The sequence below is a fragment of the Lepisma saccharinum genome, chromosome 19 (assembly GCF_977018435.1).
Source record: "Lepisma saccharinum chromosome 19, izLepSacc3.1, whole genome shotgun sequence".
In the NCBI taxonomy this organism is placed as follows: domain Eukaryota; kingdom Metazoa; phylum Arthropoda; class Insecta; order Zygentoma; family Lepismatidae; genus Lepisma; species Lepisma saccharinum.
The window spans coordinates 68,418,283-68,445,573 of NC_139247.1; the positions used below are offsets into that span (position 1 = coordinate 68,418,283).

General features: G+C 37.2%; 1 protein-coding gene across 1 annotated transcript in view; it reads right to left on the bottom strand.

Annotated features, from left to right (window-relative positions):
• Nucleotides 1-26,868, bottom strand: part of Smn (survival motor neuron) — a 34,280-nt gene extending 7,412 nt beyond the window's left edge. The window contains exons 1-5 of the mRNA XM_083141014.1: nucleotides 26,770-26,868; nucleotides 17,800-18,003; nucleotides 5,342-5,453; nucleotides 3,421-3,539; nucleotides 1,002-1,220 (exon numbers count right to left, since the gene is read on the bottom strand). Coding sequence (XP_082997140.1) covers nucleotides 1,002-1,220; nucleotides 3,421-3,539; nucleotides 5,342-5,453; nucleotides 17,800-18,003; nucleotides 26,770-26,811 — 696 coding nt within the window. The 5' untranslated portion in view covers nucleotides 26,812-26,868. The remainder of the gene's footprint in view (nucleotides 1-1,001; nucleotides 1,221-3,420; nucleotides 3,540-5,341; nucleotides 5,454-17,799; nucleotides 18,004-26,769) is intronic.
• Nucleotides 26,869-27,291: the final 423 nt, after the last annotated feature.

The window sequence follows — 27,291 nt, forward strand, 5'->3', positions numbered from 1 at the left end:
ATCTCGCCTACTGTTGCTGACGCTTAGTCACGTGACCGGAGCAAGCCATTAGGCATTCAGATAGAGAATGTAATGATCCAAACCACTATGCATCTTCACTGGGTATCAAAACCCTTCATTACAAGTTGATGACTAGGGAGCAGGATTTAAGGTGTTAAAAAATTGCAGAAATGTATGGCTAAAAGCAAAAAAATATTCTCATTCAAAATGACAAACTGACCCACATTTTTTGTTTACACACAAATCTAATTTTTTGCACAGTTTCTTCATAACACTGTGGGGGGCTAGCGTTTATGTAACATGGATTCATCAGGTGGCGCAAATTAATGTATTGTGACAGGAAGTTTTTCAGAGCTGAATTGCCTCTTCTTCAATGAGATGTCTGCTGCCAACAAATGTTCTACTTAGATAATGTTTGTTTCTGACAAATGCTGGGTGACATAAGAACGCTGCTTGCTCTGCATGAATTGACTTGCCACATGGTTGGCAAAACAATACCGGCAGTAGTGACCTGCATGTTGTTGAGTCCCGAATAGGATAGTAATTTACTAATTTACTGCATATTTTGTTTATTTTATGCATTGACTCAAAACTTTGCATTTACACACAGAATTTGGAGACCTTATTTTGTCTGAAATGTCTAAAATATGTACATTTTATGTTATTTTCTGAAAAATGTGTGTTTTATGTGCTAAAAGTAAAATTATGCATTTTTACGTGAAAGAAGACTTCACAGATTATATTGCAGCTTATAGTTAGCACTTATCAAGTATGGACAATTTCTAAAGCAACAAAAAAAATATATATATGTTTTTACCTAAAAATCAGGGAATGAATTAAGACAAAATCATGAACAGAATCCCAGAACCAGTCATAATTTCATTCTGTACATACACACACAATGGAAAAGAAAAGTGGGCCATAATAGTGATGATCAATTTACTTAAATGCATCCTTGTTCCAGCAAATAAAAAGACAAACAAAATATCAGTGTTACTAACCATGGGTGGGAAGTGTCCATTGGAGGGAAATTTTCCACTTGGAAAGAGAGGAGGGCTAAACCATTCGCCTCCAGGTTTGTCTTGAGTGAACGGAGGGAATGCAGGAAAATCCCCTTCCATCTTGCTGTGGGATGACTTGGCTGGTTTGCTGTGCTTAGACTTCTTGGCTTCTCCTGAGCATTCCATTCCCGATCCCTTTGATGAGCTTTCGTAGCCATTCTGCAGAATAAAAAATCTACATCACACCACTATTCACTGCTTACACGAGGAAGAGTCAAATCAAAAACCTTAAAGGTCCGACACAAATTTTATCACACTATATACGTAAATCTCAAATGTCATGATGTATCAATAGAGGCATTCATATTTCGCTTATGAAGAAAACACTAAATATGAAATAACTAGAGGCACATATTTTTGGTAAATAAAAAAGCAAAATTTCGGTACAAAAACAGAGTTGATTTCGGGTTCAAAAGCGGTAAATAAAATAAAATTTCAGTGTTATAGCGGTGAATAATCAACTCAAAAGTGCTATATAAAATGGCATTTTGGTTTTAAAACTGTGAATATAATCCTAAATTTGATTTAAAAACTGCATTTATTACACAAAATAAACTTATCCCTTCTAATAGCACATTTACATAGTTACCAGAGTATTAAGTTTATTCCTGTGTAAAGGGGTCTATTTTTGCTTCTCAAATATTTACAGCAGAATTAATCAATTTTCCATGAATTGCATAACTCACAGGATACTTCAGACTTCAGAAAGTGTCGCGTCGGTATATAAACGGTAAATTTCTTGAAAATTTTGTAGAAAAATGTGCCTCACACCTTTCAGAAACATGAAAAATGAACATTACAGCATGTTATTTCATATTTCGTGTTTTCGTCAAAAACGAAATTTGCATGCCTCTAGAAATAACACACTGTAATGTTCAATTTTCATGTTTTTGAAAGGTGTGGAGTGCATTTCCCTACCATGTTTTGTCAAGACATAAATTCCAAAATGCGAAATAAACTCCTAAACACAGAATTTACACTTTATTTACTGATGCAACAATTTATGAAGTTTGAATTACCTTGCGAGTTATGCAAATCGCGGAAAAGTTAATTAATTCTACTGTAAATATTTGAGAAGCAAAAATGGACTCATTTGTACAGAAATAAAACTTATTTTGTGTAAAAAGAAAGTGGTTTTTAATTCAAATTTAGTGTTATATTCACCATTTCAACATAGAAAAGCCATTTTATATACCGCTTTTGATCCCGAAATGTGCTCAGTTTTTGTACTGAAATCTTGAACCTTTATTCACCATAAATATTTGGCTCTAGGTATTAACTGTTATTTACAAAACAAATTCAAGGCTGCAATTCTGATCAAGTGAACTTCAAAATGCCATTTACGTCATTTTAAACATGGTGCCTCCTCCACACACTTGCACCAGTCAGAGAAGTGGTGTCTTGCCCCTGGAGGCCTAAAACACACAAAAATTCTCCAGAAAATGAAAATTGAAAAACATGTGGTAGGGATGCATCTCTATAGAGGGATAGACAAATACAGAGCACCTGAAAATTTCACCACAAATCAGAGCACCTGAAAATTTTACCTGGCACCTGAATTTTCAAATTCAGTTTTTTTTTAATTTTGAGTTTGCTTATGGAAATTTCCATTATCTCCTTTAAAAAAAAATCAGGTGTACAATGCATGTTGTTTAATATTTGCGTGTTTTCGGTATTACACGTATCATTAATCAGAATAATGAACATGCCATTATAAATTTTTGCACTGTTGGTAGATGAATATTAAAACCTGCAGTAATATGGTAAGGCTGGCTGGTCATATATTAGAATGTACTCGGTATTCATGTTGCTACCAGTAGAGTCCTCTTTAGGAAGGGCACTCCGGTGCAAGGAGTAATTACTTTTAATCTAAACTCATATTAATTAATAAATTTGATTTTTTTAAGATCACATTTCAAAATGCATAGCTTTATCTTAGTTGAATTCATGGCTTTCTTAGACCGCACACTTAGTTTCTGTATCCTCTTGGAAGGTGGGATGTGTTGTATCCTTGTCATTATCTACATGCAAGACCATTTTCTATGTACAAGATAAACTCAAAATAAGTTAGTGAAACCTTTAACTTTAGAATAAGAATGAAACACACAAACTCAACTCTATATTTAAACTTGACAGTTACAAATGTACGTTAGTTTTCATTTCCATGTTACAACTAACTCGGAAATTCTGAAAATTTTAAGATAAAAGTTTAGAAAATTGGGAAATTTTGTAAAAAAATAATTGAATTTAGTAAATATGGATTTTTTTAACACCTGAAGTTGCAACTTATTCACACAAGGCTAACTTAAATAGCAAAGCTCTTATCTACAAATTTCACATAATGGCTCCAAGGATGTACCTCAATAGTTTCGTCCTGCATCTCGTCCAGAAGCGCCTGCTGTATTTGCAGCTTCCGTGCTCGTTTCCCTTCGGAAGGAAGAAGTGACTTTATGGGAACCTCTTCTACATTCTCATAACCTACGAAAAGAGACACAAATACTATGTACATCATCTGAAATAACATTTGAATCACACTACTAATTCAATAGATTACAATTTGTAGCCATTCTCATCTTTCACAGGGTCCACAAAAATTCCTTGTAATATTTTCACGAAGACTAAATATCCTGTGATCATCATCCTTTTACCGTTTCCTGCCCCTGGCAGGGTCGGCATAGAAGTCAAGTCTCTCCATTTTTTCCTGGTCTTCCACCACTCCTCTCTCTTTCCATGGTGTTTCAATCTTGTCCTCTTCTCCTAACACTTTCTGCTATCTGCTCTTTCCACCGAGGCCTTATTCCCACTCCTTGTGCATTATAAATATCCTGTAAATTATGCAAAATTTGATGGTTCCATTTATTTTGCACTGTTTCAAAAATTACATTATGTAATTACATAACAGGTATTTTAACATTCTGATATAATTTGTGAATATTCTGGTAAATTGATGCTTATAGCCTAACTGGAGTGAAATACTTGCCCATGAATATTAAGCATTCATTTTAACAAGTTTTAATTATTACAATTTTTAAGTATAGGTGTTGGTATTGGTGGGAATCGGTACAATCTCTGTGCCAGGCTTGTGATCTTGCTTCTGATAGTCACAGGTTCAGAGTCCTGGCAAGGTCTTGAGACAATCCATTTGTCAATTTCATCAAGTCATTATCTTTGTGTAGATTAACCTACAGGCAGAATGGTGACGTAAAATAAAAAATATATATATACAGTACAAGAATAATTTGTTCTTACACCTAATGCTTTCACAGAAGTGATACAAAATATCAAAGCAGTTCTTAAGTAGCTAATATCTACTGTTTCCTACATCTGATTTTTTAGCAAATGAAGTTAAATACAACACACATGTATATTATACCTATTTAATCATCTACATCAGGGTTTCTAAAACTATGGTACACATACCACTACTGATACACACATCTTCAGACGTTGTTACATGACCTTGGTATAAAAATACAGAAAATTAATATAAAATCTTCAGTATCATACTATTAATACGTAATTATAAAAATAATAACCCATGGTGCAACAGCCTGTGAGGGCCAGGTCTTACCCACCGACTGCCTGCCTCCTTCCCACCTGCCGAGGTGGGAGATCATCCATTCAGTTACGGGGTGAATGTGGTCAGCATATACGATACACATATAGCTCCCAAATTTCCTCACGATGGCGGTGGCCATCCATACACAGGCCGGAATCAAAGGAGAAAAGTTGTTACGCTTCCCCCAGAAGACTTGAACCTGCATGCATCCTGTAGCTGGAGCACAAAGCTTGATGCCTTAGACCACATGGCCACAGTGCAGGACATACTTAATTATAGTTATTGATTGAGTTGGTGTTTTAAGTCCAAACTAAGGCTAATCGAGACTGGACCTAGAGTTTAAAGTTGGATTTGAATCACTATGTGCCTCCACTGGGTATCGTACCGATTACAAGGCGACGACGCTACCACTGCACCAACAGGCAGGCCATAATTATAGTTATTTTAATGATGATGATGAAAAGAAGCTAACCTAAGTATTTTCATTAGTGGCTAGCATTTGGCAACGTAATCATGCAATTCTAAAATTATCTATGAAAAATCATGTAACATTACTTGGTGGTACACAGTCTAAAGTTTGAGAACTTTTTGATCTCCAATGAAGAATCTTGCAGGACAAGGGATGCATTCTTTTTTTATTGGAAAAGCTTATTTTCATAAAATCATTGGTCAACTTTGACATACACCAGCATGCATTTTAACAATAATGTTCCATACTCACCTATGTATCTCACTGTGCACATTCCTATCTCTGGCTCGATTTTTTCTATGGTAGCTTCATAGATTAAACTGTCCTTCAGGTAAATTGCTCGGCAAGGATCATCTACTTCCCACTGGAAGAACAGAGCAATGTAAACAGTTACATATCAGGAAATGAACAATAATTTAATCTCTATTACATTAAATTACGTACAAAAACACTCGTGCACTTTCGATGTGGCCTTTGGCCAGCCAAGTTTCATGTGCTCGCATGCTTAGATCGGCTAATATTTTAGTAACGTCACAGGGTAATTTTCCACTTTATACAACATACACAAAAACCCAATCCCACTACCTCACTCACTTACTCAGGCATTAATTATGACCCTCCATGAATCTCGGAAGACTGACAAAATTCCGATATCCCTCATTTTCCACAGTTGCCTCCGAGGCCTTCCTTCATGGTGAGAATTTACATTAGTGGGATTGGGGCTTTATATATATTGGACAAAAAAACGACAATAAAATACACTAGTTTAATATGCTGAGCAATAATGGCAATATTTGAACAAATGAGGCAAGTTTACTTTTTCATTAAATACATCAGGAGTAAAGTGCAAAATATATATTATCCCTGCATTTACATGTTTTTCTGGACTAGCCTCTTATCAAATATGGTTGCATTTTACATTTTATTAAATTACACTTTTCTTGGGATGTGATGAAGTAGTACTTTTCATATTTTTTCCCTTTCATTTTGCATCTATTTCTGTGTACGATAATTTAACACAAATACAGCTGCCACTTTCAGCATGGCAAAAATTCAAATGCTGCAAAAATTCTGTTTGTATGTGTAAGGTAAATATATCCTTACATACTTCAAACAGGTAGAAACAGGTTTCACATATTTATGGGAAAGAATGAAGTTCTGAGGTGTGAAATTACATTCCTATGGTTTACCTTCAATAATTCTTTTATCCATTCCATTTCATTGGGTGCGCAGGATGAAATGTGTGTGAATTAATGTTCGAAATTAGTAGAAAACAAGCCTTGACTGACTGAAATTCCTTGAGAATTTTGTTACGATTATTTCAATCAATAGATTTTGATATTTTATGTAAAATAAAATGTGTCAAAAACAGTAACGAAAGCGGTAACAGTGGTACATTACTTCAGCTCTGCAAGCTCAAAACAATATAAAATATTTATTGATTGGTTTGATTTGTTTTTACTTCGCTTTTCTGCCACTTATCGCTAATCGCGAAGATAAGGATGAAGCCTGCCTAACCAAGTCATATAATCATTTTGGGGGAGGAATGATATTATGACATGAAAATATGTAAAACATGATGTAACCAGTGGTCTGTATGGAAGGGAACAGTCAACAAAAAGCTGATTAGTTTGAATCATGCAGAAGTATTTTGTCACAGAAAAACTGTTCTGCAAGAATGTCACTTTAGCATAGGCATTTAGCCATGTTGTCAAGTCATATCATGTAGGACAGGAATGTTCTGAAAAGATTACCAGTGAACATTTTCTTCATATGTAAAGAAACATAGATCAAAGAAAGGAAGAAATAATCACCAACAACAATTATTTGGAAATATGTCAGGCCAAAGAATATAGGAGCATTCCACGAAAAGTGGTCCCACTTCACGTAACAAAATTAATTAAGAAGAAAATTATTAGTTTTTTTTTATTGCATTAAGGTCTAAATGTGGTGATGGTGACCCTCCGTTCCTCTGCGAGAAACTTGAAAATTTTTAGTGGCTTAGAAAGATTGTTATTCATATGAATGTTTCTTGTTGATTTTAGCATGTGGAGATGCATTGTAAGTAAAGTTGCAAACAAACAGCTGGATCACCTCAAAATGTGAACGATTTTTCTGGAAGGGCATCCACAATTTGACGGACAGATGGGCACAATGTATAGCTAGCGATGGCGCATACTTTGAATATAGCATTTGTTACCTTTCTCCCCAGATTCACTTTTTTTGTTTCGAATCAATTAAGAATTATTAACCGGCACACCTGGTATTTCAATATTAGATACTATTTACAAAATATATATGCAAAACTACTCAAGTTATGTGAGTGTGTGTGTACATACTATTTATTCAAATACATAGTATGTCAATGTTGGGTAGAACACATGTGACGGAAGTCACTAGGGGACTGTAATGGGTCTTCGATTTTTATTTGTTTTAGTTGTGGTTTATATTTTTAACATAGGGAATTTTTAACCAGCAAAGTTTTCCATCGGAGTTTTAAAGCTGTCACCATAAGTTTTTTACCTTTTCTGTCCTCAACCTGAATCCTCAACTTACGATTTAACAACGCGGTACCATGTTTGGCACCTAAAGTTTTTATATTTTATTACCTGATGAAGGAAGTAGTACAGACTTCCGAAACGTCGTTCTGAAACATTCCTACTCACTCACGTAAGTTATTTATATATTTTTATTTGAATTGATAGTGAGTAAAATGCACCATTGTAATATACTATGTATACATACATATACTTAAAAACCTACTGAAATTTTAAGATAACATTTGGGAGAGACTATCCATTCAAAAGAGCCGTAATGTTTGCAAACTGCTTATGTCTAGCTATGAGTTCCACATCGAAAGTTGTACTTCAAATTTAGATATGGGCGTGCTTTTACCGTAGAAAGATAAATAAAAGCTGTGAAACAAGAAAAATGCAGTCAAATAATGTATTTTCATTGATTTGAAACAGTTTGGGGGTAAAAGCAGAAAAAAGCCCTCCCAAAAAAGCCATGGGGCAGGTTTTTTTTTACCACTTCCAACACTAGTTCTAAGCAAATAATTAGTAATCTTATGAGGTATGATTTATGACATCACCCATGAGGAATGCCTACATTATTATGTTAGGCCTGTTAAGCTTGGTTCTCTTAGCATAAATATTGTTGAAGTGAACGTCCCGAGTGGAAAATGTGCTACCAAACATGTTGTCACGTTGTTCTACGATGTTGCAAATTTACGATTTCTTCAACAGAGAGCCTGTGTGTACATTCGTGAGTTGTCAAGAACAAGAAATGTGTGAAGTGTAGCAGACATTATTTTTAAAAATGTACTTTTTTTCATGGTGATAGTAATTACGCATTATCCTTCAATATCTGCCTTTGATTTCTTGCGTGTATGACGAAAATGTCTTCAAATAAGTGCGAAAGTGGTCCAGGATGCGAAGAATTGGACATGTCGTGGTCACATTTTGAGAATAAATATCTTGCTTTTTTGTGGCTTCAGCATATTAAAATCACTTTCAGGCACCTTAAAACATCGAAATGTGCCTGTTGAAGATTGTAAATAGTATTGCTTTCCGCTCCTCATTTGTTTTTATTTTACTCCCGCTGGGAGCTTCTTGCAAGAGCTCGGAATTCTGGGAGCGTGGTATTCGAATACAGCGGCATGGTGCATGTCGGCTCGCGGCAGCGGGAGAACATTTCAGCTAGCCTATCGGATGTGGGCCTTTTTGTATTTCTTCAGTGTGCAAACGTATTTAATTATTATATAATACCAAGTGAATTAAAGGACTTGTATCATATGCGAATTTGTTGCTATATCCGTTGTTCCAGCCCTATGGTAAGATAGACAATATGACGTCATACCCAGAGATGCTAGTTTTCTTTCATGTTGATACGTGGAAGGTATCTACAGACATTATTGGTCCTCCGCATTCCGGATATAGTGACAGTTTGTTTCGTGCAGGTCAGTGATCATCAGTTGTGACAGTGCTAATTGTGACAGTGTTACAGAACAAACAGTGTTTTTGGTTTGCACGCATACATGTTTTCCGCGCTTTCGTAACGAACATTGTTACAATGAATTTTGCAGTGACCTTGAACTCGGTTGCGATTACAGTAGCATTAATCGTCTCGGTACGGTGGAATCAGCTGTTTCAGGAACTCTTGTTTCGTCGTAGGATGATGGATTCTCTGTTTTCTTCACCACCGTCGTGGGAGGAGGGATTGACTTTCTACGCGAGCATCAAAGAAGCAAATCGGTGAGTAAGTCTGGTTCATTTTACATTTCCTTCCTTGTATTTTCCTTACCTTGCAACCATGGCCGACATTCAGCGTCTTATCAAAGAGAGAAATGCATGCAAGCGCAAACTCAAACGTATAGCTTCGTATGTTGATACTTACGATGAAGCATCAAGCAACATTCTAACAATCAAGACTCGCTTGGAGCATTGAAACGAGGTTTGGCTAAAATTAGAAGAAGTTCAAGACAGCATTGAACTACAATCAGTCGAAGGTGAACATGACGCGGCAAGAGAAGAAATTGAACGCATGTACTTTGATTTTAAAACAAGAATGCAAATTTTGATTGACAAGCATGTCACAAAGCCAGTTTCCCCTGAAACTAAACAATCTGCATCACGAGGAAGTACGCAGGTGAAACTTCCGGCAATTGCATTACCACATTTTAGCGGTAATTACACACAGTGGGTGTCTTTCAAGGACACGTTCGTGTCGCTGATACACAACAATGTAGATATTTCAAATGTTCAGAAGTTTCAGTATTTGCGCGTATCGTTGAAAGGCGAGGCCTTACATCTAATTCAAAATTTGCCAATGACAGAAGCAAATTACGCTATTGCTTGGGAGCAACTCAATGAGCGATACGACAATAAAAGGTTGATTGCAGTCTCACATGTAAATGATATTTTACATATCAATCCAGTTGTAAAGGAGAATTGTCAGGAACTTCGTGCATTTACAAACACTGCAGTTAGCTCTATTTCAGCGCTCAAAATGATAGCTGAAGACACGTCGTTAACTGATATAATTTTAATTCAGCATCTTGTTTCAAATCTCGATCCTGCAACGAGAAGAGCATTTGAACTAAAAAGTAATGATACTGAATTTAGCACATTAGATCAGCTCTTTAGTTTTCTAGAGCACAGATGCCAGGCTCTTGAAAAGATTAATCCAGTTACGAGTGAAGGTAACAAGGTAGCAACAAAATCATCTACAAATATGCACAAACAGTACAGTGCTAAATGTCAACAATCTTCGAAGTCATATGTTACAACAGATTCTTCATTGTGCATGTTTTGTAAAGCAAACAAACATCGCTTATTTTCGTGTGAAGCCTTTAAGAAAGCTTCTATTTCACAAAAGTATAAATTTTTACGTGAGAATCGCGTATGCTTTAACTGTCTTAGCAGCAACAATCACGTTTCGGCACAGTGTAAATATGGAGTGTGCAAGCGATGTAAACAGAAGCATAGTACTTTACTTCATGTAGATGAAGGTACATCCAATGTAAACAAGCGGCGTGAAATGTCATCTGGTGGTCACGTGAACACATCGATGGTAAACAATACAAGCGATTCTTCGCAGCATTCAGATCAAGCACCTCAGGTTTCTTATTGTTCAATTAAGCAGAAAAACGCGTCACAGGTGTTACTTGCTACGGCAATTGTTCAAGTACAAGATATAGCGGGCAATTGGGTCAATTGTCGTGCTCTCTTGGATGCGGCGAGTCAGAATAATTTCATTGTTGAAGATTTTGTTCAAAGTCATCATCTTAGAAAGGTAAAGCATCGAGTTCCCATTCAGGGAATCAACAATTCGTCAGCTGAATCGAGTCATTCAGTAGAGATCCGTCTGAGATCTAATAATAGCAATTTTACGACAAGTATTTCGTGCTCAGTGTTGCCAACCATTACAGGATTAATGCCTTCAGAAAAGTTTGATGCATCTGAATGGAACATTCCAACAGATATTCGTTTAGCAGACCCAAGCTTTTGTTCGCCTGGCAAAATACAGATTCTGCTTGGTGCAGAGGTTTTCTTTACCGTTATGAAGCCTGAAAAGAGAACAAAACCAGGAAATTTCCCCATTCTTCAAGACACAGAGTTTGGATGGATTATTGCAGGGAAGATTCCAGCAACATCTTCTAGCAACAGTATTACTAGGTCATTTTTCACGAGAAAGGAAGATTCTCTCAGCTCGCAGCTCCAACAGTTCTGGATCATAGAGGAGATCCACACGAAACTGCAATCACCAGAAGAAATTGCTTGCGAGCAACATTTTCAGCGAAATGTGACACGAGATGAAAGTGGCCGTTATACGGTCAGGCTGCCATTATGTAAGGATCGTTCAGTGTTAGGTGACTCCTCACACTCTGCATTAACTCGATTTCACCAATTAGAAACGAGGCTTCAACGTCAACCACAATTAAAGGCTGATTATACAGAATTTATGCAAGAATATTACCAGTTGGGACACATGGAACCCATAGGGAATTTAAATGATGTACAAACAAATGACTCCACAAAATTTTTCATTCCGCATCATTGTGTTTTCAAGGATTCCAGTACAACGAAAATACGTGTTGTTTTTGATGGGAGTTCGCCATCAACAAGCGGTGAATCAATAAATAGCATACAAATGGTTGGACCTACCATACAGGAAGATTTGTTTTCCATTGTTCTAAGATTTCGAACTCACAAGGTGGCATTGGTTTCTGATGTAACAAAGATGTATAGAATGATACACATACATCCAGATGACAGGCCACTGCAATGCATTCTGTGGAGAAACTCTCCTCAGGAACTCATAACAGTATTTCAATTGAATACGGTCTCGTATGGGCTTACATCAAGTGCCTTTTTAGCAACCAGATATCTGAAGCAGTTAGCTGAAGATGAAGCAGTTAACTTCCCACACGCATGTCAAGTGTTGCAGCGTGATTTCTATGTTGATGATTACGTTGGAGGAAGCAGTAGCGTTCAAGGTGCTTTACAACTTTATCAAGATCTTTCAGAACTTCTGAAAAGAGGAGGATTCATCTTACGAAAGTGGTGCTCCAACAGCACTGAAGTACTCAACGCTATTCCAGAATCACTGAGAGAGACTCAAAATCTAATTCATTTTCATACCGAAGGTGTTAAAACTCTAGGAATTTCATGGAATCCCTCGGCAGACACTTTCATGATTAACATTAGAGCCAAGTCTGTCAACATGATGTCACACAAATCAACCAAACGTCAAGTAGCCAGTGTTATTGCCCAGATTTTTGATCCAATTGGACTACTTTCACCAGTAACTGTAATGTATAAGTATTTTTTACAACAGTTGTGGCTTCACAACATAAACTGGGATGATCCACTTCCAGAAAGTTGAATGGGTTCATCCTCATTCTCAGCTACCAGTCATCAGTGAAATGCAAATACCACGTTTCATCCTAACACCTGGTTGTGTCAAGAATATACAAATCCATGGCTTTTCCGATGCATCGGAGAAAAATTATGGCAGTTGCTTGTACGTTCGTTCAGCAAACGAAGAAGGTTACACCGAAGTTCACTTACTGTGCTCAAAATCACGGGTCGCCCCGATCAAGAAAACCACTCTTCCTAGATTGGAACTGTGCGCTTCAGTCTTATTGGCCAAATTACTCAACAAGACTCTCCCAATTTTGAGACTTAATATTGACAATGTTTATTTGTGGACAGATTCACAAATAGTTCTGGCATGGCTCAGATCGCCAGCAAGCAGATGGAAGCCTTTTGTATCCAACAGAGTAGCGCAAATTCAAGAATTTACTCAAACTTATCAATGGAGACATGTTTCGTCCAAGGATAATCCAGCGGATTTAATCTCCCGTGGAGTTAAACCTCAAGATCTTCATCATTCGGTATGGTTTCATGGTCCAGCTTGGTTGCAAGAAAATGAAACGTGCTGGCCATCATCATCATCTGACACAAGTCTTAACAACAAAGATGTTCCTGAACAACGAAAGCTTCCTGTAACCACACTGGTGTCTCATCTGCAATCAGAGGCAATAATAAACAATTTTTCTACATTTTTCAAATTGTTAAGGATTGTAGCGCTCTGTAAGAGATTCATTCGCAATTGTAAAAATGCAAGTAACAAACAATGCGATCCACTTACTTCAATTGACATTGAAGACGCTACTCAAACGTGTGTCGTTATGACACAAATTTCGTTCTTTCATCGAGAGATAAATGATCTCACTGCCAAAGGGCAAGTATCCAACAAAAGTATCCTCAAGGACTTACACCCCTTTCTGGATAATCAGGGAATTCTTCGTGTTGGAGGTAGGCTAGAAAATAGCAACTTGGAATTCAGCAGCAAGCATCAAATCATTTTGCATCCAAAAGGTCACTTCGCCCGTCTACTAATTGCATCAGAGCATGAACGATTGATGCACGCAGCACCTCAATTGTTAATCTCATCCATTCGAGAAAGGTACTGGATACCTAGAATACGACAAGTTATTAAGCAAATCATTCATCAGTGTTTAACTTGTTATTGTTTGAAGGCATCTGCAGCACAACAGCTAATGGGACAGCTCCCATCCATCAGAGTTACACCTAGCAAGGCATTTAATCATGTGGGCATAGACTATGCCGGACCATACGTCATCAAAGTAGGGTCAATCAGGAGTAAAATCACAAAGAAATGCTACATAGCTTTTTTTACGTGCCTAGCCACGAGAGCAATACATCTTGAGCCAGTAACAGACCTTACTTCTGAAGCTTTCATAGCAGCATTGCGACGCTTTGCAGCAAGGCGAGGCAAGTGCTCCACCATTATCAGCGATAATGCCACAACATTTCAAGGAGCGAAGAACGAACTTCAGAAACTTCAATTGCTATTTCAATCGCAAGGATTCAGTGAAGACATTCAAAGATATGCAGCACAAGAAAACTTTCAGTGGAAAAACTCACCTCCACGTAGCCCATCATTCGGTGGTGTCTGGGAAAGCGCCATAAAATCCATGAAGTACCATCTTCGTAGAGTCGCCAAGAATGCTGTACTGACATACGAAGAGCTGTCAACTCTTTTGTGCCAAATCGAAGCTTGCTTAAACTCTCGACCTCTTACATCCTTACCTGACTCTCATAAAGAATTTAATTACCTCACTCCAGGCCACTTTCTTATTGGTGGTCCACTAACTTCCTTTCCTCAACCAGACTTAAGTGATCTCAAGGAAAATAGACTTTCCAGGTGGCAACGAGTTCAACAGTTTCAACAAAGGATTTGGAGAAACTGGTCCCGAGATTATCTTCATGGTATGCAACAGCGTCAGAAGTGGACAACCACGCAGCCCAACCTGCAACCAGGACTACTTGTCCTTCTGAAAGAAGACAACCTACCCCCATTATCTTGGAAAATGGGCATTATAGAAGAAGTGTTTCCAGGGAAAGACAATTTAGTTCGTGTAGCCGTGGTTCGCACCAAGGATGGAGTGTACCGAAGGGCTCTCAGTAAGATTGTACCTCTTCCAGATGGGAAGATCAATTGAACTTTCATGATTTAGTTTGGATGCTGTGCATTCCAACGGGGGGGGGGGGGGGGGAGAATGTTGAAGATTGTAAATAGTATTGCTTTCCGCTCCTCATTTGTTTTTATTTTACTCCCGCTGGGAGCTTCTTGCAAGAGCTCGGAATTCTGGGAGCGTGGTATTCGAATACAGCGGCATGGTGCATGTCGGCTCGCGGCAGCGGGAGAACATTTCAGCTAGCCTATCGGATGTGGGCCTTTTTGTATTTCTTCAGTGTGCAAACGTATTTAATTATTATATAATACCAAGTGAATTAAAGGACTTGTATCATATGCGAATTTGTTGCTATATCCGTTGTTCCAGCCCTATGGTAAGATAGACAATATGGCGTCATACCCAGAGATGCTAGTTTTCTTTCATGTTGATACGTGGAAGGTATCTACAGACAGTGCCGATTGGAAGGAAAAAAAAGTTGGAATTTTTGAGGGGGTACAATCAGTCACCAGCCCCCTAAATGTTTGTGAATGCATATAATTTTGCATATTTCACCAACAAAAATTATTAGCATCTGCAGCCTATATGCTTCACAGACAAATGAAGTCAAATTTTGTTACATTTTGAAACACATTTAACACATTTTTGTAATGCTTTTCATGCATTCAGGCTACATCATCATACTAAAGTTTTTTTTATCTATTAACAGACATCACAAAGTACTTAATAATTCTATGAAATCAATTCATTATGAATATTTAAATCCAATCTCATGTCTAGAGTCTTACATTTTGTATGTAAAATGTCACACATGTAAAGCTGGAATGCCCCTATATGGGAAATATAGCCAGTGATCAGAACGCTACATTTTAAAAGTAGCTTCGCTACAGCTACAGCTACTCTTCCAAAATGAGGCTTCGCTACAGCTACATTTTCCTAAAAGTAGCTCGTTACGCTACTCCTGTTCGCTACTTCACTACTTCACTACTTTTTGCGCTACTTCTGCATTAAAAAACTTAAAAACAACCATGTGGTTAAAAAAATCCCCTATTACTGGTAAATAGATTCTGTTATTTATTATCATGATTCCCGTCATTCAATAATTTTGATAGCTGTGTTACTTCAGTTACTTTTTTTTACTATAGTTTTTGAGAATAACATACCTATGCAAGTGGCATTTCAATTCAAATTTGATATTATATGAATATTGCAATTAGGGTGTTACCCAAATTAATGATTACAACTATACACAAATGAAATTTTGTAGGATTACGTATTTACCTTCACATCAACATATTTTTCTTGAGAATGAATATTTCAATTTTTAATAGACTGATATGAAGGCAGCAATTTGAATGAAAAGTACCTGGGGACCTTCGTTTAAAAGGGCTCCAGGTTCGATACCCAGCGGAGGCAATAGTGACTCGGATCCAGTCTCGATCAGCTTATCTATGCATAAAATGGACTCAAAATAAAAACTAGGAAAGATGCCAAGTTGGGAGGATGGGATCCTCCTGCTCCTCCATTTTCCACACTGTTCATCATTCATCATTCTTCCTCGTTCTCACAATTAGCCGAAAGTGGCAGAAAGCGACTATAGATAAGATAATAATTAAATAAACCATCTGCCTCACTGTCATGATTGAGAAATAATTATGTGACCTAGAGAGAGACAAAAAAAAAGATGCAGGCAGTGGAGATGAAATTTTTAAGGAGTCTATGGGAGAAGACTAGAAGGGATAGAGTAAGGAATGAGGAGATTCGACAGACAATGGGTGTGGTGAAGCTTCAAGACAAGATAGATCAGGTTCGAGCACATGAAGAGGATGGATGCAGAAAGACTACCAGTAAGAGATTATAATGCACGAGGAGTGGGAATAAGGCCAAGGGGGAGACCAAGATGTCGGTGGAAAGAGCAGATGGTGGAGAGTGTTAGGAGAAGAGGACAAGATTGGAACACCGTGGAAAGAGATGAATGGTGGAAGACCAGGAAATAATGGAGAGGCTTGACTTCTATGCCGACCCAGTCAGAGGCAGGAAACTGTGAAGGATAGGGTCATGATTAGCAAAAGCTACAGAAAAGTGATGCAAAAGTAGGAAAAATACATAAATTTGAAGTATATTAACTAAAGAAAATTGTCGTTTCTGCAGGAAAGTCAATAACTCGTACATACTTTTTAGAATATGATACAATATATTGAGGAAACTGTCATGTAAACTCGAGTGTTCTAAACGTATTGTAATTTTAAAATTTTAATATATTTAAAATATTATCGCGAAAATAATTGTAATTCCAGAAACTCTATCATTCTTGTAACAATAATTTCTTGCTGGTGAGATTCTATATACTGACAATGATCAATGCTGTTAACGTACTGAGCCATTTATTGCTGGCACTATTCCTTTGTCAGTGCAGTGGAAAATCCATCGCTTGTTTTTGCACTGCAAGTTGTGTTTTACACAGCAATTAATGACATTTTGGTGTCTCTTACACCATGGATATCCACAGGATTTGTTCCGGGGGTGATGCAAACGAGGCACTTTTTTCCAGCAGTGCAGGAAACGAGGCATGTTTCTCCCCAAAATAGCGATGCAGCTCAAAAAAACGTAGCTGTTAGCTGGAATATATTCATATATGTCAGTTAGTTATCTGCATATCTGAATTATTCAGATATTAATTAAATAACATGCAGACATCTATAATCTACAATCTAGATAATCTGTATTTCCATGTATTAGACTTTGTCTTTATAAACCTCCTGCAAAATGAAAGGTTATTGTCGATTTTTCTGATGCTGTTGCCACATTCAAAAGTCACCTCAAAATGATGAGAAAAATGTAGCTGTAGCGAAAATCGCTTCAACTACAGGAATTTTGTAGCTTCGCTACCGCTACAAATTTTGTAGCTAGCTACTGTAGCGACGCTACAAGTAGCATGCTACTTCTGACCACTGAATATAGCACACCATCTAGAGTAAGGTAATTTCTGCCTGTTTCCTTTACATGGGTATGAGACTACCAGTGTTCACAGCAAAAATATCACATACAAACTGAAACCTAGGAGATTTATGCTATTATCATGAATTTAATGCAATACATCACTATGTCACACACTACGTACTTCCAATTTTCATCACCCCAATACACTCTTAGTTGCTTGTAATGATGCCAACTGCACTATCAGTCCAGCTCTGGTATTTACCTGCTTTTTCCTATCCGGTCTCTTCTTTTTCATTTTTCTTTTCTCATCACAATTGGTTTTAGAAGAAGCACTCTCTGTACCAGATGTGTTTTCAATACCTAAACGCTTTGCAATTTTATCTTTAGCTGACTTCACAGCAGAGTCATAAGCTTCTACCAGAGCCCTATCATCCCAGATGTCATCCTCATCTTCTTGGCCAGAACCCTAGAAATCAGAAAATTGGTGATAATACTTTCCTCGATGTATTCTAAATGATAAACAAATCAGTAAAATCAGACATTTTTCTCATTCCACTGAAATAAAAAAGAATTGTGAAAATTATGCATTTCATCAAATATTTTTAACATTACTTAGTGCTAATGATTTATCCACACGCTCCCGTCACCCCTCTAACACTACCTAAAATTGTTTACACAGTCCCAATTTATGGTCATTCTGTTTCTAAATTTACATATACACCTGCAGCAGGAAAATTCTGAATAAACCACTGCTCAAATGCCATTATCAACAAGTGGAATAAAATGATAAATGTTAAATACAGTGTGCTCTCTTTAATTCGAATTATTGGACAATTCGAACAAAAGCACATTCCCCTTGAAACCCCTATCTAAAACAATGTTAAAAATTACTACTTAATTCGAATTTTGAAGGTTAAATTTGGATAATTCGAAGTCAGGTTTCCAATAATTTAACATAAATATTTCTAAGACCAAAGTGGTTGCTAAGGTAAACGTCCCTAAGTTCGACAGGTTAAGGAAAATGTTTGCAGTTAATTGCTTGTAGTGGCTTTCGTATTTCATAAATGCGAGTAATTATTTTTTTGCCTTAACGTTTAAAGATTCTACTTTCACCCAAAAAGTATTTTGCATTCCAACAGTTATGTTACATAATTATTAAAAAATCAAAAAGTGAATCCTACAATATGTCCCTAAGTTCGACACCCTGTCCTTAATTTCGACAGTTTGTGTACCAAAATTCGACACCCCCTTATATCTCAACATCAGACACTAAATATGCAGATGTTAATAATACCAATAACTGGTCATGTCCTTCTATTGGCATTTCATTGTATTCAACTAAATTTACAGATTTATCAGGGCATGAACTGAACAAAAAAAGATTTGTTGTTAACCCCCCTCTTTTATGCTCCACAAAATTTTCAAATATTAACATGAATTACTTACCATGCCAAAGGCTAGGTACATCAAAGCAAATAAAACACTGAAAATGTTGATTGCGTTTATATTAGAACTTTGAAACATAGTTTTACAGGGTGATTCCCAATGGTGTATCAAAAACAAAAAAAACATTTTGAGGACTAACTGTAACATTTACTTAGCCAAGCCTAGATGCTAAGGAACAATTGCTGTTGGTATCTGGGATATTGGTAACATTATATATAACACTAATAATTAATTAACAAACTTTAAACAAATGCAAAACAACTTTCTGTCTGAAGTTAGGTGTGAGTCCTCAAAATCAAAGACCTAACTCTTAGACATGTACTTTTTTCTTAAAAACATATCTGACCCTTTCCCCGTTCATTACCAAATCTGGCAACTCAACACGACCAATAATTTGAGGGTCTGACATGAATGAAACATTACTTTCATTGGTGACAAATTCCTTCTTGGGCACATCAACACTCTTAAGTCCAATCACTTTCATTACATCTTCCAGCATCTCCTGAACAACACAGACGTAATTAAATTTTGATGCATTTCTTTTCCCCCCTAAAAATTCCACAAAAATGAAATGCCCTTCTTTTACATCACTTTCATCGACAATCTCTAATGTCATTTCATCTGACTCCTCCTCTTGCCAGTGAGATTCACTTTTTTCAAAGACAGTGCACTTTCATCTGAAGATTCTGAGTCACTCACATCAACCCATTTCTTTCCCTTTTTGCCTAAACTCTTTGTCTTCTAGTTCTGTGTAGCAAGTTTCTTCAGCTCTCTAGCTCTTTTGCTTCATCTACTTGATGCTTTTTCTCCTCCTTTGTTAGCAGTGGTAGCGTCATCGCCTTGTAATCAAGGGGTCCCGGGTTTGATCCCCAATGCAGGCACATAATGGTTTGGATCCCACTTTAAGATGAAGGTCCAGTCCTGATTAGCCTTACTGTGCATAAAGTGAACTTAAAACTCAAAATCAATCCTCCTCCTTTGTAAAGTATTTGATCATTTAAGGAGATGTAATCACAGCAGGCAGTCTTTCTCTTTGCTTTCTTGGAAGTTTTTGAACTTGGCCAAATGAAACTAAAGTAAGGAACAAATTAAGCTGAGTTTAATGTAAATTAATTATCAAGCGGCTCAAGTGTACAACCTTTGTTCCTCGATGTTTCTGCATTGTAAGTGGTTAGAACTTAACGAAAATTGTTCGTTTTTGTACCAGAAATGCAAAAACAATCACTTAAAGTGAAAATGACGTGTAGAATTTGAGATTTCCAGAGCTTTGGGAAATTTGGAACATTTCCCACCCCAACCCAAAATATTCTGTCCCACACACTCCTACATTTTTCACAAAATCGTAGAACAAGGAAAATCGTGTACTGTATGAGGCCAAATTTTAGTTCTGTGTAATATTTATCATTAATGAGGCAAATTTTGCAACATTTTCGCAGAATTGTTAAGAACATTAAAAAATCGTACACAAGATAAAATTTTCATCATTCAGCTATTTAATTTGCATGGAGTTTTAGTTCAGTTTATCACATTAAGCCAATATAAACACTTAATTATAACATGACATTTTTTGGTATTATTATTGCAATTTTGTATAGTTCAGGTCCCTCACAGTTAGTGACGAAAGGAAGAACGAGTGATTTCATGAAAATAGCAATGACACTAGAGAGAAAAAGTATGCAAAAAGCCCAGAAATGACGTTTCAGGGAATGTCCCAAAATTCGACATGCACGGCACCAAACTTCAACACCCCCCTGTCGGATTAATGTTCCAATTGCCGTAGGGCAATGAAACTGGTATTTTCATGAATGGTAAACAAAATGTCTTTCAATGCACATCAAAACCCAACATTGTGTATTTTCGAATAAATTTCGACACTTGTTGAAATTTGGTGCACCATCCATTTTTGTGCTCATATGTTCGACACCCCCCTTATTTTGTTACATGAACAACCTTTGTCTGCCGCAACAGACTAGGAAGCTCAGAAAACAGCTCTAAAACAATAATAAAGTATTGAAATTTGTTTTGAAACAACACAAAACTGGTAAAAACCTTACGTAGAAAATTTACCTTCTTACAAAATACACTAAAAATCAATTGATTTTTCACAGTTAGCAAATAGTGCCGTCATAATTTCTCCCGCACTGCTGCTATGTCTCATCTGGTTCAACCGCCCTTTTCACGACGTGGGGTAAACCTGTACACTGTCCCATGATACATGCACGATTTTCTGCATTGCATAGTTTCCTTATTTTTTACGATTTTTCAAACACCCTGTCGAACTTAGGCACATTGTCGAAATTAGGGACGTTTACCTTATAGCTCGACCACAAGGAAAAAACCTTCCGTCAAAAGTGTTTGTGCATCTTCTCTGTCGTTATCGGTGCTCGGGGCAGTGTTGCCAGGTCAGACCTGAAAAAATCGGAAATTGTTCCTTGGGAAACCAGATCTGCTACAAAATCCGATGATCTTATAGTAGCAGATTAACGAAGTTCTCGGGGGGCGGGGGGCAGCATAGGTGTGCGCACTGAGGGCAAGGGTGGGTAAACGAGGCATATAACCCCGTAATAATGTTGCCCTCTCAGAAAACACCACTAGTTTGAAATTATCACGTTCCTACATCCCTATTATAATAATGGATGTAAATTACTGTGACTGAAATAAACTCATAGGCTACATCTGAAATAATGGGCACTTTTATGTCAACATTCATTTTCCAGAAGAGGGGGGGGGACCATCCTTGCACTTCCTTCTGGACGTCCATGCCGCTATATAATTTTGTAGAAAATTAAGTATTTAAGTATAGAATAGTATGTTAAGGATAGAAGAAAATTAAGTATTTTCAAGCAGATGAAAATTCCAAGCAACTACGGGGGAGGGGGTGCATTATTTCCTTTGTAATTGAATTATGCCGCTCCTTTTCTAGCAAATTTCTTGTTATTAACACTCACATGCTTTATTCGTCAGTTATGCTGCCTCTATGTTGCTGCATTTAATTTATATATATATATATATAAGTGTACACACACACACACACACATATATATATATATGTAATGTAAAAAATAATTCGCCCACGCTATGAAGTCAGTGTTTCTACCTAGAAAGGCAAGGATGTTTCACTGTGCCTGTGTCACTACATTCATTTCATCAGTTTTTCATTCAGCCATATTGTCGTACTTACCCGTAGAGGTACAAAAGAGACACAAAAAAAAAAAAAAAACTAAAATAGAAATAAATTTTTCGGGTGGGATAAAATACAACCATCTAAAAATAGTAATGTAGTAATAATAATAAAATAATAATGTCCTAGCACAATTGACTATTGTTTGGCATAATTTAACAGGGCAAACAGCACTTTTCATGTACATGCAGTTCCACTCTACCTCTCCCCTCCATGTTCAAGTAAGATGAGCGGGGAACATGTTTTTGAGCAGGCCGTTGGAGGTTCCACAGCAATAGTTTAATAAGGAATTCTCCCGAGAAATCAATAGGTCTGGCAACACTTAGTGAGCCGCACTGAAGGCTCCTTCCCCATCCTTTCCCCCACCCGCCAGCGTGATGAGGCTCTGCGCAGGTTTCTTTCCTTGTGGTTCACTATACATAGGAAATTCCAACAGATGACTTGTCCCCCTTTTCTTCTTGAAAAGGTTGTCTTTTTGGTTAACAGATGTGCTGACGGCAGATAAGAGAGGACAGCGGGAATCCCCAGAACTTTTGTTTGTAGGAATGTGACCTTCACCCTCTCAGAAACAAGTTAAAAGGGGAGCGGATAGCTGGACAGAAGGGGTCATTTGTCTGTGTGTTTTAGTCGAGTCACAATATCGAAATGTGGTGTGTACAGTAGCTTAACATTAGATAAGAAAGTTTAAGTGCATGCGAAAGAGAAAGCGTGTTAGAGGCGGCGACTTCCCCGATATTGACACTTGTGTTTTAAAGTGGTTCAAACAATCACATGATGCGAATATTCCAATAAGTGTACCATTCCTGGATGGAGATATGGATAAAACATAGCAGTTGTAAGGTGTACTGTTTGCGTATTAATGCAGTTTTATGTTTAATACAGTGTGTTATTTCATTGGTGTTTTTTTTATTATATTCTGGTTAATTCGAATTTTTTTTCGTAGCACCTTGGGAGTTCAAATTAAAAAAGAGTCCACTGTATACTATGGTTTTCAGCGTTAAAATCTAATATTTGAAAATAACTATGGAGAGAAAGTATTATCAAGTATAATGCATGTTATATATTCAGAACAAATCCTAGGGAATTTGCCATTGTAGCCTAGGGGCCACCCAAAAATTAGACTGTGAAGAGGCAGAAGTGACACCATTGACTGTTAAAATTCTTTAAAATTGTGATAATAGCATAATAAAACATGTTGTACTGCTTATTTCATAAAACAAGGTAAAAAGAAGGAGTTCGTACATCATCATAACCCTTTCTTCAGCACTGTATTATAACCGGAGTGCAAGTCTACATGGCAGACTGCAAAGGAAGCCACGTGGGAAATGGTTCTGAATGTTAATGATTTTTCGCAAGTTTTATAGTACTAGAAAGTGCTTTAGAATACTGGAAATGATTATGGGAGTAAATGTGACGTTTGGAGAAACTAAAACACAGTGAAATTATGATTTACTCAAGCAGGCATTCTTATTTCTGGTAGACTGAGACATGGGTTTTCATGCAAGGCTCAAAGGTTTCAAGATGAAGGCCAGATATTTAGTGATCAAGTATTTGAAGCATTTACGGACCTTACTTTAATGCTACAAGCCCTAAACCTAACATAACAAAAGGATTTAGAGATATTTTTTTCTCAATGCTAAGAGCTCTAAACCTGACCCACCTAAGCTATCATTTAGCCACGAACTACCCCTTTACACCTCACACACTTAAGAGTAGATACTAGCAACAGTCTGCATCCGCGAGGACAGTAAACAAATGGATGCTCACAAAGAATGGTATGACTTGAGATGACCGGACCCCTCTCCGATTTTCTTCATATTTGACATACCCACTAATTGAGGCCTCCTAATCACGAATCTGAAGTTAAAATTTGTCGGTCACGTCTAGAAATTGCGAATCATTGGCACGTGGTTAGGTTAGGCAAACATAGTTCAAATTTGGTGTCATGGTAGTTATCAGGATCTAGAAATTGGAAATAATTGCGAACCATTGACGTTAGCCCCACGAACCATTGGTGTGTGGTTAGGTTAGGCAAACATAGTTAAAATTTGGTGTCGTCGTAGTATCAGGAATATATATATTTGGTTGTGAAACAAAAAAATTCGCGAAAATCGACAGTTTCCATTCCAAAAACTAATGCCTTATTTTCCAATTTCTAGACGTTTCAGACAAATTTTAACTTCAGATTCGTGATTAGGAGGCCTCAATTAGTGAGTATGCCAAATATGAAGAAAATCGGAGAGGGGTCCGGTCATCTCAAGTCGTTCCCAAAGGATCATGTAGGATTATACGGAAGGAATTGTTCTCCAGAAAACACGCAGTAAGTAATCACTAAAACTCTGCAGTTATTTGTTAACAGACATAATTAGAAATCGAACAATGCAAAAAAGTCCTTTGCACCATCATAAATTTGGAACTAAACAATCGGCACTTGTCCCACCGCGTGAGGTTAGGTAACAGTGTTCTAACTTAAACAATTTTCGGTAAATAGTTACAATAACACAAACAGATTTCTTCATTTTTACAGAAGAAATACTTACAGTAATAAGTTCCTGTAGCATTGTCTAACATCTGGAAGGTGTTTTCTGTCATGTGGGAATGTATCATAGCGCAAATTCATGTTTTTTTTGTTGAAAAGTAATTCTCCGACGCACAATAGCTTTTGGCGCATACACCTTCGTAGATCATCGCACGTCGTGCTTGTGTTTTGTCGATGTTCATTGGGTATGTAGTGTTTCCAACATTCTGTGTTTCCAATATGAAACAATTACAAAATACCAGGAATATCTCAGATTGCTTTCAAATTCGGCATACTCACTAATTTTCGTGTCCTAATCACGAATCTGCAGTTAAAAATTGGTGGTCACGTCTAGAAAATGCGAAATAAGTAAACACCGGTGTTTTATGAAGGAAACAACAATTTTCTTCAATGATTAGCATTCAAAAACTATGTTAATGAATACCATGAATTTTAACTATGCTTGCCTAACCTAACCTTACGTGAATGGTTCATGCGGCAAGTATGTTTTCCAAATTTACTGAAGATGCCATATTGTCACATGTAAAGCAACGCTCCATGGAACAGATAGCGAACTTTGCTTGTTAACATCATCAAACATGGCGACCATTAGTATCGACAACCCTAGCGGTAATGTATGCACGGTATTTCGCATTTTCTAAACGTGACCGCCAATTTTTAACTGCAGATTCGTGATTTTGAGGTCAAAATTAGTGAGTATATCAAATTTGAAAGCAATCGGAGATACTCCCGGTATTCTGTAATTATACCAAAAATACAAACATAGTTAAAATCCATTGAACCATTCATGATAGCCCCAAGAAACATTACATAAGGTTAGGTTAAATAAAAATAACACGAACTAGTTACACGAATTGTAACTATGTTTGCCTAACCTAACCTTACGTAATGTAATGTGTCTTTGGGCTATCGTCAATGGTTCAAAGCATTTTAACTATGTATTTTTTGGGTTAAGAATGTTGGAAACACTGCATACCCAATGAAAATCGACAAAACAGAAGCACAACGCGCGATGATCTACGAAGGTGTACGTGCCATATTGTCTTACGGAAGCAAAAAAAAGGGTAACACTTTACTATACCGGAGACGGATTTCTTCAAATTTACAGGAGAAAGTACTTACACAAATCATTTTCTGTAGCGTTGTTGATGTTCGGGAATGTAGTTTTGATCCATTTTAATGCGAATGCATGTGGTTTTCTATGAAAATCTATTTCCGATGCGCTATTGCTGCTGCCGCCACGATGTTGTCCATATATGCTAAATTGAACGAAAGGAGTGCTAATGGAACCTAACCTAACAGGCCCAACCTAACCTAGTAGGCATACCTCGTCCCAGTGATGGTTCCTGGGGCTTCGTGAATTTTTGGGCTAACTTCAATGATTTTTGGGGCTATCCGTGGATGGTTTCTGGGAAATAAGGAACAACAGTAAGTACTCGTTAATGTCAGAAATAGACATTATTTTCGTTATAAATTCATTATTTCACCTAAAGAAATGTTCCGCAATGCAGAAGAGCCCGTTAGCAATGTAAAAAATTGCAAAATAAATCATTGATAGGTGTCTCTGGTATAGTAAAGTAGTACCAAAAAACGAAAATAAAGAAGTACTCGTAATGTGAAAAATTGAAATTACTTCGATCAAAAAAACGTGAATACACCTTAAAGAATGTTCCGCGAAGCAGGTAGGTAAGTACGAATGATAAAAATGACGAATCAAAGAAGGTACATGTGTTTGTGGACTAGTAAATTTTTACCCAATTTTCTTCGAAGCAAATGTAAATATTCTGAATGCCAACAATTGAACTCAAATGGGGATATTTACGGCTGAAAATCAACACCCTTCTTTCTCAGTTCGCGGTCAGTGTGCCTAACGTAATGTAGAGGTTTGCTTCACACCTTTGGTGCGCGTGTGGTATTAGTGTTGTGTCGCGTCGCGAAATGCATAGTGCAAGTGACGCTTATAAACGAAAAGTCTATAAAGTAAATCTGAATGCTGATGTCCTGGTCTCTCATTTAACAGTTCGCTGCAATGAAAGCCAGAAGGAAACAGTTTTGTATGAGTGTACCTTTTCTCCTCTAAAATATAATATTTCTCCAACTGATTCCATCCTTCGTTATTTTCTCTTGCAGTCGTCTGCCTGTATCTTGTCCGATCTTGCCCCAACTCTTCAACAGAACAAGTCTTGTTTCTCGCACAACACGCTACCCACTTCATGTTCTGACGTCAGACATGGATCGCGTACATTCTTACGTTAGGTCTGTTTGGTTTAGTTCTCTTAGCGTAAATGCCCTGCAAATGTATTATTTATGCAAAGAAACCTAATAAGCCCAACCTAACAAATTAAACATTTATAGCGTAACGAAGACAGGTTTCTCACGTGACGTCAGAACACAAGATTGGTGGCGCTTTGTGCGATAAGAGAGACCCAACAGAAGTTGCAAATACCAGGTCACACGATTTATCCCTTGCCGTAGTACAGTTATTGCTGCTACAACCTTTGCAAGCATTCTCATTGGCTGGTAGCGTTTTGGGATAGTATAGGGAATATCCTTCTTTGCCTGTAGTTTACATTTGACTTCATTTTTCA